Consider the following 17794-nt stretch of genomic DNA (forward strand, 5'->3'; position numbering starts at 1 on the left):
AAAGGTTGGAAGTAGATCAAAAAGGGTGGAAGTAGATGGAAAATGTTGGTTAGAGAGGCAGTAGGATTCTGCTAAGGCTTTACTGTGAATAGGTGGATAGTATGTAGAAAAACTTTGTGGGCTAAATGAAGGTCAGACATCTCCACCTTGAGATCCATAGGGTAGGCTTCAGTCTCAGCTCTGCAAAGCTATGTTGCTTTGTACTTTGGTAAAGACCCATGAGTTATTAACTCATCTGTGAGAGTTTTGCAGAAAAAGTAGCTCCCAGGAATGCCCTTCAAAGACTGTAGTAGCTGGTCAACCTCTTCCATTCCTGGTTTGCAGCTGAAGGGACCATCAGTGTTTGCAGCCTGTAAAAATCTGGTCATTTCACAAAAAGTTGCATTTCTTAAAGCCTTTTGCTCACAAAACTCACTTGTGATTTCCATATTCTCCTCAAGATTCAACATCATCTGTTTATGAGATTACCATGGTGTCTCTCAGTGGAAGCCTATTACTGTTGGTTGCCATCAGTGTAGCAGTAAATGTTCTCCGGAGGTAAGTGTTAGGGCAGTAGGACAGGATTGCAAAGGAATCGTGCAGCAATGAATTCCTGTAGGAGCAGAGTGTGATCAGGGACTCCATAGGAAGGACTATGTGCTTCTCAGGGTCTTGCTTTATTCAGGCTCTTTAACCACCAGCCCATAGCAGGTTTCATTAACAGTGTATGGAGAATTGCTAGGGCGGGTGCTTGGGCAATACTAGTTTAGACTCGTCGAATCACAAAAACATTTAGGTTGGAAAAGACCTTAAAGATCCCCCAGGGATCAGTACTGGGTCCAGTTTTGTTCAATATCTTTATCAACGACCTGGATGAGGGCATTGAGAGTATCCTCAGCAAGATCACTGATGATACAAAACTGGGGGGGTTGGCTGACAGCTGACAGGCTGTGCAGCCATCCAACGTGACCTGGACAGGCTGGAGAGCTGGGTGCAGGCAAAGCTCCTGAAGTTTAATAAGGACAAGTGCAAGGTCCTACAGCTGGGGAGAAATAACAACAGGCACCAGGACAGGTTAGGGGCTGCCCCGCTGGAAAGCAGCTCCACAGAGAAAGACCTTGGAATGCTGGTGGACAGCAAGTTCTCCATGGAACAACAATGCACTCTTGTGGCCAAGAGAGCCAATGGGACCCTGGGATGCATCAAGAAAGGTGTCCAGCAGGTCTAGGGAAGTTCTTCTACCTCTCTATTCTGCCCTGCTGAGACCACTGCTGGAATACTGTGTCCGGTTTTGGGCTCCCCTGTTCAAGAGAGGCAGAGACCTGCTGGAGAGAATCCAACAGAGAGCCATGAGGATGATGAAGGGACTTGAGCATCTCCCCTATGAAGAGAGACTGAGATCCCTGGGGCTGTTTAGTCTGGAGAAGAGAAGACTGAGAGGGGATCTGATCAATGTCTATAAATATGTGAGGAGTGGGTGTCAAGTGGAGGGGGCCAGGCTCTTTTTGGTGGTTCACAGTGATAAGACAAGGAACAAGGGGTTCAAACTTGAACAGAGAAGATTTCAGCTCAACATGAGGAGAAACTTCTTTACAGTGAGGGTAACAGAGCACTGGAAGAGGTTCCCGAGGGGGGTTGTGGAGTCTCCTTCTCTGGAGACTTTCAAAACCCAGCTGGATGTGTTCCTGTGCAGACTATCCAACCCAGGGGCAGTTGGACCTGATGATCTCTTGAGGTCCCTTCCAACCTCTGATATACTGTGATACTACAACGTCCTTTCAGGGAATTGCAGAGAGGGATAAGGTCTCTCCTCAGCCTCCTTTTCTCCGGACTAAAAGTCCCCTTAGTTCCCTCAGCTGCTCCTCAGAAGGCTTGTGCTCTAGATCCTTCACCAGCTTCATTGCACTTTAGAGCAATAACATTTGGGTTTGTTCTATATCTGGACCCAACTTTTCTCCTTCTTCCTAGACTTTATTGAAACGCCTATTTACATGCATTGTACTTTACTGAGGAAAATTAAGAGACACAATCCCCGATTTCTCACTACTACAAACATTTTAATTTTCTTCAAAAACAACCTGAAATCACAAAAAATGCACATTCCTTGAGATGTTTATCTCTATGATGAGAAAGTAGATAATATGTTTTGAGAAATTACATCAAACAAAAATTCTATTCAACTTCAACTGAATGCATCTGGCCAAATGGAGGAGGATGATGGGGTCATAAGATGCGTTTTATGCTAAAGGGCAAAAGATTAGGAAGAGAGGAACAGTTCACTTCCATAATTAAATAAGCTCTATCCAAGCTGTCAGTTCTGTACTGCCATTAGATACATGGTGTTATTAATTGGGTTGGGTTCAAAATACAAAGAGCTCTTCATAGTTATTCAACGTAGTGATTTCTTTTGCTCAATTTCTGTTGTGCCAGGTGCTGCACATCAAGTTACTCCTCCAAAGATCTCAGTAGACCTGTGGTGGTGGAAACTATTACAGTGATGAACCCTGGCTCTGATAAGATTTCAACGGCGGATTTGAATGGCCCGGTGTGTGTAAGTTACATTTCTGACAAGCAAACTGTATCCACAGAGTTTGCCATCTCTGAAGAGACAATTTCCATTTTCGAGTTACCCCTCTTCTCCTTTGCTGTCTCGATAACACCCCCAGATTCAGAGCAGTGATGGCCACAGTTTCTTCCACTTGCAGCTTTCTTCTGGAGAGAAAAGTGGATGAAGGACTTGGGGATATATGCTGGTGACCTTATGTACAGATGTGATGTACTTTATTTTCACCATAGCTTTGGACTGTGAACTCAAACCTCACCAGTATTAGAAAACGTAGGAAAATGGAATTTTTCATGGAAGTGGAATAAAAATATAGATATGTGTATCTGTGATGTATTTTGTTAAAATATACCTTAGAGATGTATGATCTCTTTCTGTGGGATGAGTCATCAGGAAAAAAAATGCAGGGGCAGATTTCTGGTAACTCTTACAAAGATTTCCCTGTCCCTGTGACTCACGTGTGAATCCTGCGTTATGCTGAGACCTAACCTTCTGCACATGACTTTTTACTGCGTGGTGCAACTCCGTGGCTGTGCTGTGTTATTGGACAGAATGCAATCTGTTAAGTCACCAGGTTTGTAATTTATCTTTTATCTGCCCACTTTTACAGCCTGAAGGGAAAAACCACTTATTAATCTTTAAACTGTGTGCTGCAGCTTTCCCAGTACTGCTGCCCTCTGCCGTGACAACAGCTTGCTAAAGAGCCAGCTTGGCTGTTCCCCCCATTCAGATGACAATTACAGGGGACAGATTAGTCTGCAATCTGACATGGAGAGAGACAGCTGTGCTCCCTGGATCTGGCCAGCCTAGTCCAGCTTCATGCCCTTTGCTAACTTGCCAGGATCTGTGGAGTATTGTGATAGGTTAAACCTGCTGTCAGCATGGTATTGAATAAACAGCTGCAAATGTTCAACTTAATCCATGGCAAGTAGCAAAAGTAACAAAAGACAAGGAAAAGGCAGAGGTACTTAATGCCTTCTTTGCCTCAATTTTCAATAGTAGGATAGGTTGTCTTCTGGACAACTGGCCTCCTGAGCTGGCAGATGGAGTCAAGGAGCAGTATAGTACCCCTGTAATCCAGGAGGAAGAAGTTAAGAGACCTGCTGAGCCACTTGGATTCCCACAAGTCTATGGGACCAGATGGGATCCATCCTAGGGTACTGAGAGAGCTGGAACACGAGCTTGCCAAGACACTCTCCATCACTTTTCAACAGTCCTGGCTCACTGGTGAGGTCCCAGATGAGTGGAAGCTGACCAATGGTTGGTTGATTCTGTGATTGATTCTGAAGTATATAATTTTCCATTTATCTTAACAACTTTTTTGGCCTACCTCCACCATGCTTTCCATAGAAATAGCTGGAAAGTTGAAGGAAGCAGGAAAAAAGCCCTTTGGACAATGGGTATTCTTCCAAAAAGGAGTCTGGCATGGTCCGTTCCTCCTTTGTCTTTACACATCACACATAGTTACCAAAAAGTTGGAAGTGATGTTGGCATCAGTGACTGTCCTTTAGCTGGTGGCTTTAGCTAACTTCAAACAGGAGACCTAAGGTAAAACAAGTGTATGTACAGGAAGGCTACAGCCTATGAATTTCCTCCTCTGCAGGTTTAAATGAAGCTAATCACTTACTGGGGAAGCTGTTGATGTAGAGTTCATCCCCAGCAGAACACACTGTGACACCAACACACTTGTGTGAATTCCCATATGTAATGTTTATCAAAACAGAAACTTAAGCACAGAAAGATGAGGCTCTCCTGCACAGATCCACAGTCATTAGACATTTCATAGACCTGAGTGAAAACCCATGTGCTGTGCTGCAAAAATGGTCAGATTTCAGTCACCATTACAACATCTCTGTATCTGTCCCCAAAAAAGGCAGTTTGTGTAACTTTTCTATTAGCAGAGCTGGAAACCAGACCTGATTCTGAAACTGAGGGAACATGTCAGCTGTCCCTGCTGGAGGCTCAGTCACAGCAGGATCCTTTGATGTTAACCACATTTTTGTTCAAAATATTGCTACTGACACCATTTTCCGTGGTCTGATGGGAACACGTTTGCACATCCATGGTGACAAAGACCTACTCCTTGTTTGTAATAGTCTGTGCCACTTTGATCTCCCTCTTGTATAATACCTGTATTTAGTTTGCTGCTTCTGCCTATCCATTGCCCATATCAGTAGCGTCAGACACCCCTTCTCTTTGCTCTTCTTAATACCCCTGCTTTTTCTTCATGCTGCTCATTGCACAGATACCAAATCCCCCCTTGTCAAAATTCATGGAGCTGTTTTCTTTTCCTCCTCTAAATCTCTCCTTAAGACCTGCTGCTACCTCAATGCCTGCCAATCCTGACAGTCTGTCAGTGGTAAGGCAGGGCTAAGCAGAGACTTCCAATTCTCTGACAAAGTCTATTTGTTTTCCTGCTGCCTTGCTCCCTATATTGGTCTGCTTTTGATATCCACAGTCTTCCACCTGAGACATGGACTGCAAAAACCCTATGCCTGCTGTCTCTGAAAAATTATCTATACGGTACTGAGCATCACAGGCTTTGGTTCTGGACTGGTGTTTTTCTGCATGAGCACAACACTGAGGTGACTGAGGTGAGGATGACAATAGTCAGGATACAATATAATGTAGTGTAAAGTAGCACTGTGTTATTCCTAATACCAAGATGAACAGCAGTGTGTGTGTGTGTGTGTGTGTGCACTAGGCAACAAACCACATTTAAAGGCTGCTATGGTTATGGAACCAAGTATGATTAACTTAGGAAATGGCATTAATAAATTTAGGTGTACATTCAGAATTTTATATTTGTTTTTCCTTTTTTCTTCAGTCTCCAGACAGTCCTTTTCTGTATGAAGCCATTAATGTCCTCTCAAAGTAAAAGTCTTAGGAAAGGTGGCAGGCTGTGTTTGTGAAGGGGATGGCTATTCAAATGAGCAAGGGCAGAGATGATACTGGGCAGCACATTTAGAATCAATAAAGATAAACCAAAGCTCTTCCTTGCACATAGCTAAGGAAGGCTAAGAACCAGATGCACATTCCCTCAAATGTACAAAATCTTAGAATCATGGAACGGTTTGGATTGCAAGGGACATTTAAAGATCATCTAGCCCAACACCTCTTCAGTAAGCAGAAATCAACTAGATCAGGTTGCTCAGAGCCCTGTCCAACCTGACCTGGAATGTTGCCAGGGATGGGGCATCTACCACCTCTCTGGGCAATCTGTGCTGGAGTTTTGCCACCCTCAGTGTAAAAAAATTCTTCTTTATATGTAGTCTGTATCTCCCCTCTTTTAGCTTAAAACCATCACCCCTTGTCCTGTCTCAACACGCTTTGCTAAAAAGATTGTCCTCATCTTTCTTATAGGCCCCTTTAAGTGCTGAAAGGTCACAGTAAGGTCTCCCTGGAGCCTTCTCCAGGCTGAGCACTCCCCATCTCTCTCAGCCTGTTGTCACAGGAGTAGTGTTTCGGACCTTTGGTCATTTTTGTGGCTTCCTCTGTGTGGTGGTAGGGCCAAATGGGCTCAACACAAACCCAGAACAAGTCCTGGTATGTCCAGACATGATCCTCCTCTCCCCCTCCCTCCCTCAGGATGCCAGGGAAATGCAGAAAAAGGACAAAAGAACCCAGGCACCAGAAAGTCTGGTAAAAAAAGGGATATATTCTCCCTTCATGGTAAAAGAGCACATGCACTGGCCATGCCTCTCCTAGACTAGGCCTTAGATCTTTATCTTTTATGGTCGTACCTTTTAATTGAATCTCAGGCAAGTGATAAATACAGGCCAAACTGTGTTCGCCTTGCCTTGATTTGCCTCATCTAAGATCTGGGAGAGAAGCCACAAGCTTTAATCTGCAAGCCTGACAAGCCAAGCCCTGCTTTACCTTGCAACTTAGAATCTGTGCCGTGCCTCAGTTTACCCAGAAAGATGCAAGTGCCTGTCGCAGTAATGCATTATAAAGGCCCAGGTGCAGACAGACGTGTCAACACTGCCTGCAGTGGGCAGAGGGACAAATCCTGGGTGAGCCAAGACCCCGAGAACCGTCCCCTTGCAGCGGTAAGTCTCTTCTGGTATAAGCACCCGCTTTGCAAACCCAGATCTCGTTGTGAAGACGTCAAGAGACACAGGCTACTCATCTAAGAGCCTGAAACCCCACGACAGCCTGCGGATCCTGGGAAGAAGCTTCAAGAGCTGCACGCTGTCGTGCCGAGGCCAGCCCAGCCATCGAGACAGCGTGGCATCCCTGCCGGCAAGCAGCACCAGCCTCTTGCCGTGCCAGGCGCATGAGAGCGTCTCAAAAGCCTCACCGCCTGACACACTGCAGCAGAACCCCTCCACTTGCGAGTAATTAGTTTATTGCCTCCTCTGTTTAACGGTTCGTGTCGAGCCTCCCCCAGTGGTCGAGCGCCATATTGCACTGGGGATTCCCTTTCTGAGTTATTTTTCCAGTTTTCTTAAAATTGTTTCAATTGTTAAGTTGCCTGAATAGTGTACATTCCCATTGTAAATATATATTTCAGCCGTACACCGAACCTATAAGTGAGGCTTTGACAAATTTCCATATTAATTACAAAAATTTAATATTTTTATTAATATCGTATTCGCCTTGTTAATTTTTCCGTAATCATAACTATAACACTCAGTACCTGCTCCAACAGAACCAATGGGTCTTTCCCATGCTGAGCACTCCAGACCTGCATGCAGCACTTTGGGTGAGGTCTCATCAGAGCGGAAAAGTGAGGCAGAATCACCTCCCTTGACCTGCTGGCCATGCTGCTTTTGATGTAGCCCAGGATATGGCATGGAGTGTACATTGGTGGCTCACGCTGAATGTTTCATGCATAAGTACCCCCAAGTCATTCTCTGCAGGGATGATCTCAATCCCTTCATCCCCCAGCCTGTCTTGATACTGGCCCAAGCCCAGGTGCAGGACTCTGCGCTTGCCCTTGTTGAACCTCATGATGTTTACCTGGGCCCACTTCTCTAGTTTATTCAGGTCTTTCTGGATGGCATCCTGTCCTGGTGTGTCAACTGCATAGCTCAGCTGGCTGTTGTCTGCAAACTTGCCAAAGGTGCACTTGATCCCACTGTCCATGTCACTGATGAAGATATTAAACAGCACTGAAGCACTGAAGTACTATGTATAGTGTATATACACACACACACACAAGGCTCACCAGCAAATACCTAAAGAACCAATTGTCAACTAAAGAACCAACTGTCAAAACTAGTTCAGAAAATAAACTCAGAATATAGTGGTAGGTGAGGTGAAGGATGTAGGGATTGAAGTTATGAGAAGTCTTTCTTTGACCTAGTATATGCTCACCAGGAATGAATTCACATAATGCATGCAACAAGCTTAGTCTCATTAACTGCAGAAGATACTTAGGCCCAACAAGCTATGACAGACAATATTGAACAATAAACAAAGAATAAAAAATGCCAAGGTCTTCACAATACTTCACTAGCCTGAAGTTTAATCCTTTGACATCTGTAAGGTGGTTTCAAACTCTTCTTTATGGTGATTGACTGACTGCACTCTGCAGATGACACCACAGGAATTTACTGCAATGAAACATAACACCATAATGAAGATAAGAACATGCTTTCCTTCTAATGCAACTTTGTCTGGTTTTCCCTTCAACCACGTAGCATGATAGTTCAGAGGTACAACTCATGTGGTTGTTAAGTTGCCATGATGGATTTTACAAAAGGGAAAATCATGTCAAGTTTATGTAAGCTTGACAGCAGATGCTCTTTAGATATACATCTTAATTATGGATAAAAATACTAAGCCATAACTTGTATACTTATTTTTAAAGCCTCTTTTTTTTCGTGCCATAATTCTAAACATTAGCTCTTCACTGAGGTCAGTATTTATTTATAGGTTGGATACCGTAAGGAGGTAGCCCAGGAAATGCTACTTGATGATGGTGGTTATTAGACATGCCTGTTAGTGACCCCTCATATTTATCTGTATTTAATTATAGAATTACTGCCATAGTGCCTTAAGTTATATCTGAGAATAAAAGGCAGTGAGACCATTATATGCCAGCACTCACAACTTCTTGAAAAATAGTAATGACCTTTGGGACGAAATATTTTCAGCTTGATATTGACTTTCTCTATGCACATGGAGTTTGGTAAAAATCACGATCAGCATTTTTAATTATTTATAGACACACGGAAAAAGATGGTTTGAATGATTAAAAAAACCTTTTCGCAAACATTGGAGGCCCTGGGGTAACTAGAAATGGCACGATTAAAAAAAAAATTAAACTGATGTTTTTTAGGAGATTTGTAGATGTGCCAAATTAAAAAAATCTAGATGAGAAAGAAGTTATGATGGAACTCCTGAGCTCACAAATGTGCATTCACACAGGCCAGTACACCTGAATAGTGCCACTAACTGCTGACACACATGAAGTTAATCATACACATAAGCATTTGCAGGATCAGGGTCAACATTTGGAAACATTTTTAACTGTCATGGGGCAAAACACTTCAGCATATGTTTAAATAACTTCAGTCTCACTGGAAATGCAATAGATATTCTACTTACAGAATCACAAAAGCACAGAATCATAGAACACACTGGGTTGGAAGGGACTCCTAGAAGTCTTCTAATCCATGGCCCTGCAGTAAGGCCTCCCAGCTTTCTTGTAGTGCCCCTTCAGGTACTGGAAGGCTACTTCAAGGTCTCCTCAGAGCTTTTTCAGCCACTTTTTCAGCTTTTTTTCAGCTGCTCCAGGCTGAACAATTCCAATGTGCTCAGCCTGTCTTCGTAGGAGAGGTGCTGCAGCCCTCTGATCATTTGCTTCCCTGAACTGAGACTGATATTTTTTGAGCAGATGACAAAGCTGTGACAAAGAGCTGTTCTCTGTTCTCTCTCCGTTATTTAACAGTAGCAGTTTTGGGGGCAAGTTAATAACAATATATGCTATGGCCCTGATGGTGTGGTGCTCTCTCTTGCTTCCAGTTCAACGTGACGAAACTTAACACAACTCAATAGTAATGATTATTTAGATGTATAGTACTACATCACTGACTGAAAGAAAAGCTGAAAATAAGAAGCAGGTGAGGTGTGGCTTTCTTCCTGGGTAATTTGCTTGGTGTCTGAGCATCAAGCGATCATATGGTCCCAACAACTAATTGCTGAAGTACCTCGCCATCTTGTGCTTGCTGGTGAGTGGATCTTATCCCAGAGCTAAAGCATGGACATACATACATATTGATAAAATGAATAATTTGCCCAGATCATATCAAAAATCTGTGGCAGAGCAAACAATTGAGATGGGGTCTCTCCAGTCCACCACATTAAGCACAAAGTTATCATTTCTATTGTAGCAAATTAGTCTAATAACCATCAAAGCACAGTGATTATGCAAATCGTTGTACCCTGATAGAGTAATAAAAGCTATCAACCATCCGGAGTTACAGGGCTGCATATTGTATGATTACTGAGAAATAAAATCAGAGTGATTATGCAAATCACCCCCTTCAGCCAATCGGACTGGAAGATGCAAGATGAAAAAAAAAGTATATTTATGCATCAATAACTATACAGTATCCCTGAGCTCCAGTTATTATTATTTTTGTTATTTGACTGCAGAATGTCCTGATCAATCCAATATAAAATATAATTGTTTTCATTTGGATTCTGTTATGAATCTTGACTTCTGCAGTCATTGCTACTCTTATGGTTGAACTCAATGTTCTAAAAGGGTGTTTTCCAACCTAAACAATTCTATGATTATATGATTACATTTTGGATAAACAACAGTTGGGATCTGAGCTGCTTTCCTGCTAGAACAACAACATAAAACAACATACATTGAAAAAATACAAGGGATAAAAACAACAGATATTGCCCTTAAAATTAAATATAACTCTCCTTATCTTTCATGTGAGGGTGACAGAGCACTGGAACAGGCTGCCCAGAGTTTGTGAAGTCTCCTTCTCTGCAGACATTCCAAACCTGCCTGGATGTGTTCCTGTGCAGCCCACTCTGAGTGACCCTCTTTTAGCAGGGCAGTTGGACCTAGATGATCCAGATGTACCTTCCAAACCCTATCATTCTCTGAATCTCTGTATTTTTGCATATAAAGTGCTTTATGGTTTTGTCTAATTCTATTACATTAAGTAATTAATATGTGATGTCTGTGAGGGCTGCCTCACACAGGGTCCATAGAATCATAGAATCACTAAGCTTGGAAAAGACCTTTAAAATCATCAAGTCTAACTGTAACCCAACTGCCATGACCAATAAACTATATCCTGAAGCACCACATCTACTCACTTCTTCAATGCTTCCAGGGATGGTGACTCCACAACCTCTCTGGGCAGCCTGTTCCAACGCTTCACCACTTCTTTTTTATTAATATGCAATCTAAACTTCCTGTGGCACAACTTAAATCCCATTTTATCTCATCCTAGCTACTGGCCTCACTACAACCTCCTTTCAGGCAGTTGCAGAGAGCAGTGAGATCTCCCCTTAGTCTTCTCTTCTCCAGAATAAACAAACCCAGTCCCCTCAGCCTCTTCTCGTACAACTTGCCTTTCAAACCCCTCACCAGCCTTGCTGCTCTTCGCTGGATATCATCCAGGACTTCAGTGTCTTTCTTGTACTGTGGTGCCTGGAACTGAACACAGTACTGAAGCTGTTGCTTTACCAGGGCTGAGCACAGGGGTACAATCACTTCTCCTGCTGGACACACTGGTCTTGATACAGACCAGGGTGCCGCTGGCCTTCTTGGCCACCTGGGCAGGCTACTGGCTCATGCTCATCCGACCGTCTACCAGCACCCCCAGATCCTTTTTCACCGAGCTTTCTTCCAGCCACTCTACCTCAAGCCTGTACTGTTGCTTGGAGTTGTTTGTGACCAAAGCGCAGGGCCCGGACTTGGCTTGCACTTGGATGATATTTCCCTGCCAGCTCGCACTGTATGCAAGATGAAACATTAAATTTATTGACAGACTCTCGCCTACGGAAACAACCACAGCACCGCGACCATACGGGGTGAAGTATGACCGAGCGCTTGGCCACGCCTGCAGAGTGGCCCCGCCCGGCCCCGCCCCGCCTGCAGAAAGACACCGCCCCCAGTCCCCGCCGCCTAGAGGTCCCGCCTGAGCCCCGCCCCGCCCCGCCACGTCCCACTTGGCCGCCGGTCCCCGCCCCGGCGGCGCACGGCGGTGGCGGGACTATGGCGTTCACGTTGTACTCGCTGCTGCAGGCCGCGCTCCTCATCGTCAACGCCATCGCTGTGCTGCACGAAGAGCGCTTCCTCCGGCACGGTGAGCTGCTCAGTCACGGGCCGGGCTGCGGGGAGCGGACCGAGACGGGCGTCTAGGCCAGGCCCAGGCCTGGCCGCCGCGGCACGTCACCGCCGCCACGCACACACACCGCGGCCCGCAGCCGGGCTGGGGTGGGCGGCCGCAGCCGCTCGGCTTTTGGGGAGACCAGGGCAGTTGCGGCGGGCCCCGCGGGCGCGGGAAAGCCGTCCTGTGTGGTGCGGTGAAGGCCTTTCCCGGCTCGCCGGCCTTCGGGGGTCCGGTGCCGCGGCCCCTCCGCAGCCAGCATTGAATGTCAGCGTGCAAGAAATTGCTCTGGGGGGTTCTAGGCTTGAGGATGGATTTTTCTGCCAGTGTGGTTCATGTCGCTCTGGTCTCTTTCCCCCATACATTTCTGGGCTCTTTTCAGTGCGTTTGTACTATTCCACCACCCGTTTCATATTAGTATATTATGGCAGCGTAAGGCGTTTTCTTTCATCTCGTCATGCCTTTTTCTGTTGGGCTATTCATTCTCCGGTTTTGTACATTCACGCCTGTCTTTCTGCTACTGAGGAGAGATTACAGTACCATAGATCTCCGAGGCTGACTATCCTTGACCTTACAAAACAGAAAACCCACGGGCACAAAAATCTGTAGAGCCCCAGAAAAAAAAACTGCCTGTGATCCAAGGTTTCCCGGTTTTCTGATATGAAGAATCCTTGCTTCTCCAAGTCAGGCTGAGCTAGGATTTTTGGCAGGAGTGCAGATAGTTATTCCTTTGTTCTGTTTACCAGTGGGGACCTAGGGTTAGGGGGTTTGCTTTCCTGATGAGCAGCTTGAGGAAAAGGAGATATGGGGGTGGTCAGGATGAGTGGTCAAGCAATCTACTGGCTTATCTGAGTAAAAGCAGTGGCTCGTGAGAGAGAGGACTTGCCTGCTGCCCCCAGTCTGGTGCCAGCAGTGTGAGACAAGAGGAGAAAGTATCACTCAAAAATTGTCTCTGGAGAAAAGAAACTCATGGATTGTGCAGTGCAGCTTTGGATGGTGACAGCCACTCCCTTCTCTGTTTCACTCGGCCCCTAACATTTCAGGACTCAAAATTCCCTGGTCCTGGGAATTCCCTGGTTCCTGGACATGCTTTGTCTCTCCACAGTGGGTAGGGAAGAGTTTCTCCCTTGAAGGACTCTGTATACCTTCAGTACTTCTTTTGCCCTCTGAAAAGTTCCCAAGTTGTGGATTTCTTTACAGCAGTTACAAAAATCATCATTCTGACATGGAGTTTATACTGCTTCCTGCTATGCAGCTTGTTTCTCAGTGCTGAAGCATCACTTCATACCCAGTTACTTCATGCTTTATTTTCTAGTAAAGGACAGGTTGTGGTTTGATTTTATTTCAGCTTTTTTGAAGCCCAAATAAACCCATTTGTTTCTCTGGCATGCAAGGGGTAGTGGTACTTAAAAGGTGAGGATTTCCTTTACACAAACATTGATCTGTCATCACTGATGTGTTCATTGCACACAGAGTCACAGAATGCTAGGGGTTGGAAAGGACCTTGAAAGATCATGTAGTCCAATCCCCTGCCACAGCAGGATCACCTAGAGGAGGTCATACAGCAATGTGACCAGGCGGGTTTTGAATATCTCCAGAGAAGGAGGCTCCACAACCTCTCTGGGTAGCCTGTTCCAGTGCTCTGTCACCCTCACAGTGGAAAAAGTTTTTCTTTATATTCATGTAGAACCTTCTGTGCTCCAGCTTGCACTCATTGCCCCTTGTTCTATCATTGGATATCACTGAGAAGAGCCTGGCTCTGTCCCATATATATGTTATCCTTCACATATTTATAAACATTAATGAGGTCTCTCTTCATTCTCCTCTAAGCTAAAGAGACCCATCTCCTTCAGCCCTTCCTCATAAGGGAGATTTTCCACTTCTTTAATCATCTTTGTGGTTCTGTGCGGGACTCTTTGAAGCAGCTCCCTGTCCTTCTTGAACTGAGGGGCCCAGAACTGGACACAATATTCCAGATGCAGCCCCACCAAGGTTTTTGATATGTTGTGTTAAAATCTCATGGAATAAAGCTAATTGGGTTGTAATTTGTCTTTCAGTGTTAGAATAAACCATGTTATTATAACCATAGATTGGTTAGGGTTAGAAGGCACCTCTAAAGGTTATCTAGTCCTACTCACCAGCAGTGAGCAGGTACATTTTCCACCACATCAGGTTGCTCAGAGCCCTGGCCACCCTGACCTGAAAAGTTGCCAGGGGTGTGGCATCTACCACCTCTCTGGGTAACCTGGACTAGTGTTTCACTATGCTTAGCCATCTGAATCTCCCCTCTTGTAATTTAAAACCATTACTCCTTGTCCTGTACCAACAGGCCGTGCTAAGATGTCTGTCCCCATCTTTCTTATAGGCCCCCATTAAGTACTGAAAGGCCACAATAAGGTGTTCCTGGAGCCTTCTCCAGGCTGAACAACCCCAACTCTCAGCCTGTCCTCATAGGAGAGGTGCTTCAGCACCCTGATCATTTTTATGGCCCTAATGTTCAAGATACATCAGTCATTAATAGTACTGATAACATTTGTTTCATGGTTTGGGGTTCTTTTTCTAACATATCTGTCTTATTTCGTGTGACCCAGTTGGCTGGGGAAGCGACCAAGGGATTGGAGGATTTGGAGAGGAACCAGGAATTAAAGCACAGATAACGAACCTTATTCGATCTGTACGAACTGTTATGAGAGGTAAGGTGATGATCATTTGTTTAAACGTTGTTACCTGTAAAATTTTGTTTCAGCTGCTATTTTTGTCATTTGCAATCTGTTCTTCCTTCATGTGTGGACTCTATGTAGGAGGATGTAGATCCAAGCTGAGGTGCCCTAATTTTGATAAAATGTAAAACATTCTCTGACTCTTGACTTGGGGTGCCACTGCTGCATCTTGTCTTTCCTCAGAGTTTGGGAGCTGGAGAAAAGCTTGGCAATTACTCAGTGTACAGTTAGCTTCACCTTGGCTAAATTAAATAAGTGCCTTGTGAGGCAAATAGATTTCTGGGATTCTTAAAGGTAAGACAGGCTTATGTGCAACCAAGGATAGGGGAAAAAAGTAAGACTTCAGTTTCTAAGTTACTGATAGTTTTCTTCACTATAAAGCACATCAAATACTCCTTTCATAGGTGATGATAGCAATAGGAAGGGCCTATCTTGCCCACCACAGAATAAAACCAGATATTTTTTCTGAATTACAGCAAAGATGAGGGTAGAAACTAACTTTGAGATGGTTTAGTCTCTTGAAAAGGTCATTTGGATTAAAATTAAAACATTTTGAGATGTAGAAAAATATTTATGCTGTTGCTTTCTGCTAATTTTTAGTATCCTAGGCTTTGATCCTGGCTCCTATGCTAATCCTGATTTTCACATAAGAAAATTAAGTGTATTTCTAAAGTTTTGATTGATTTTACTCCTTAATAGGTAGTGTCCCAAGATGATAATAATTTACCTCCACTTTGATGTGGAAAAGTTTCACAATTGTTCTTTGTCTTTCTCTGCAGTGCCATTAATAGCAGTGAACTCCGTTACAATTGTTCTCCTCCTGTTGTTTGGCTGAAAGTACCTGTGAAAATCATTTGGACATCCAAAGAAACAAGTTGCTAACCACCACTGCTCTGAGTTTTTGGGGATCCAGCTGTCAGTCTGACACTTAAAGTAATAAAGAGACTATTTCCATTTACCCTATTTCCTAATGTTCACTTGCAGTTTCATTAAACCAAGATAATGGGATCAATGCAACAATGCTGCAAATGTATTGGACTGTGACCAGTTCTGCTGCCACCTGATTGTTAAGAGTGTGCATTGTCATGTATTGCAATGATTGTTGGCAGGATGCAGTTTTTAAACATCTTGTTACTCAGGGATGAATTTCCTTCAGTAAACTTCCCAATTTATTTTTAAATTAAAATAAACAATGGTGATTTTTGTTTCGGTTACTACCATGTTACTGTTTTGGAGAATATGAATTAGGCTCTGAAAACAATGTTCTAAGTTACTGGAGTTGTGGTATCAAGGGACATAAAATTAGCTGGGTAAGGTCCTGATTCAGTTTGATTGAAACCACGATTTTTCTCTTGGTGTTTCAGCACCTTTTCAAATCAACTAATGTTTCATGCTAGTGGTAGAGTAAGTTGAAAATAAGTGCAATTCCTATGCAAACTAAAATTAAAAATAAAAAATAAAGCTGTACCTAAAGCTGAGCAACTCAGTGCTAATTTAGGCTGGCAGGTGATGGTAGGGATTGTTACTGCTCTGTCAAGGATTACTACTCTTTTTAAAATGTGCATTAAACTTCTGCTTGGTGATTAGTGCTTTGGAAGTTGGGAACCATTTGTGTTCTGAGCTTCTTTGGAAAAGTGGGAAGGGAATAGAGTGCCCTTTCCAAGCGCCATTCTTCGTGAAAACAACACTTTTGCAGCCTCTTCTGTTACTGCTGCTTTTTCCTCTGTCCTGCATCTTCCTACATTAAATGAACAACTTTGAAACTATGGGTATGATCTTGCAGTTCTGTTGCAGAGAACACTGCTAATTGCTTCGGTACGGGTCATGTCTCAATTAAGACTGCTGGGTTAGGCCCAGTGTTATATAACAAGTCTGAATTGAAGAAGGCTCATTCTCATTCTTTAAAAAAGTTAGAAATCTTACATGCGTTCCTCTGCTAAAGTGTCTCAGCTTGTTTTTAAGGAGGAGAGGCTAAAGGAAACCTGGCAGTTTAGTTATTTTAAAACAGCTTGGTTTATTATCTTTTCTTCTGATGCCTTGATGACTAACGAACTCCCTGTTGTATACAAAAACAGATCTGTAAAATGTGTAAGTGAATTAAGAATCTTCAGCTGCAGTGTGTGGCAGAGTTGAGTGTATCCTTGAAGAGAGTTTTATGTTGGTTTTGTTTTTTTTATTTTTTAGTGAAAACGTGTAAATAAATTCTGAATTTCTAAGTTAAGCAAACTCTTTTCATAACTCACTCTGTATCTGTGTACAATGGGAGCATCCCAGAAGTCAGTTTCATCCTGTTCCAGATAAGAGAGTTACTGTTCTTACATCAAATACTTTTTTCTCATCCTTGTGGCACTTGCAAGTGAAGCTGTATTTTGGTTAATGTAGCAAACCTAATGAGCCATGGTAATGTTGGCCAGAGGCAGAAAAGGATTGTGCTAGCCTTTAAATTCTAAAGTAGGTAGAGCTATAATAAAGTATTTCTTTGTAACAATCTTAGTGTAATTCAGAGGTGATGAGGGCACAGTCTGGATCAGTTATTTTCATATATCTGTCTTCTGTGGAAACTGGACAGGATATGTGTGGAACAGATAAAACATGGATGGTATGCAGGCCTTTTGTAAAACAGCAGTGGTAGATGTTTCTATTACTGATGCATTGGGTTGGAGTACTGAATGATTTAAAGCACAGCTTGCCCATCATCTCGTTTCATATCTATTGACTGTTACAACACTAGTTCTTACTAAAATAAAAGCCAGTACTGAAGATTACAAGCAACAGCTTTAAAAACAGGTGAGAAGTGATTTCCCTCATTTTGTCCTTTCAGAAAGGCAGAAGATTCAAAGCATGGCTTGTGGCACATGGACAGATTGTTTCAAAATCAGTTTGGCATGTGCAGTAAAAAGTAGCAGTGATTCTGTGCAGCAGGAATCCTGCATTTGAGCAAAACTGGGACACGTTTTACCTGGCAGATGGAGAATAGTGATTCAGAGTGGGACAGCAGCTAAAGCTCAAATAAGGCAAAGCACTTTAAACCTGGCAGAAGTTCAGGTTCTTCAGTAACAGGGACTATGGAAGAAGGTTTCCACGCGTGAGAGAGCTCCATGCACGAAGTCCTCTGTGCTTCAGTAGTTGTTTCAAACTGTGAAGACCGTTAGTACTCACAACCTGGCATAGAAACCACAGAATCACAAACCAGTTTGGATTGGATGGGACTTTGGAGA

At 43.6% G+C, this 17794-nt stretch overlaps 1 protein-coding gene across 1 annotated transcript; it reads left to right on the top strand.

Moving 5' to 3' along the window:
• Nucleotides 1-11721: 11721 nt before the first annotated feature.
• IER3IP1 (immediate early response 3 interacting protein 1) lies at nucleotides 11722-16263 on the top strand. Its single transcript, XM_054397346.1, has 3 exons — nucleotides 11722-11832; nucleotides 14448-14549; nucleotides 15356-16263. Exons 1-3 carry the CDS (start codon nucleotides 11742-11744, stop codon nucleotides 15409-15411), a joined length of 249 nt encoding a protein of 82 aa, XP_054253321.1. The 5' UTR covers nucleotides 11722-11741; the 3' UTR covers nucleotides 15412-16263.
• Nucleotides 16264-17794: the final 1531 nt, after the last annotated feature.

The sequence above is a fragment of the Indicator indicator genome, chromosome Z (genome assembly GCF_027791375.1).
Source record: "Indicator indicator isolate 239-I01 chromosome Z, UM_Iind_1.1, whole genome shotgun sequence".
Taxonomy (NCBI): domain Eukaryota; kingdom Metazoa; phylum Chordata; class Aves; order Piciformes; family Indicatoridae; genus Indicator; species Indicator indicator.

Coding starts and splice junctions, on each gene's coding strand:
- IER3IP1 (XM_054397346.1), top strand. CDS start 11,742: ATGGCGTTCACGTTGTACTCGCTGCTGCAGGCCGCGCTCCTCATCGTC. Junction 11,833..14,447: donor AGAGCGCTTCCTCCGGCACG/GTGAGCTGCTCA, acceptor CGTGTGACCCAG/TTGGCTGGGGAAGCGACCAA. Junction 14,550..15,355: donor TGTACGAACTGTTATGAGAG/GTAAGGTGATGA, acceptor CTTTCTCTGCAG/TGCCATTAATAGCAGTGAAC.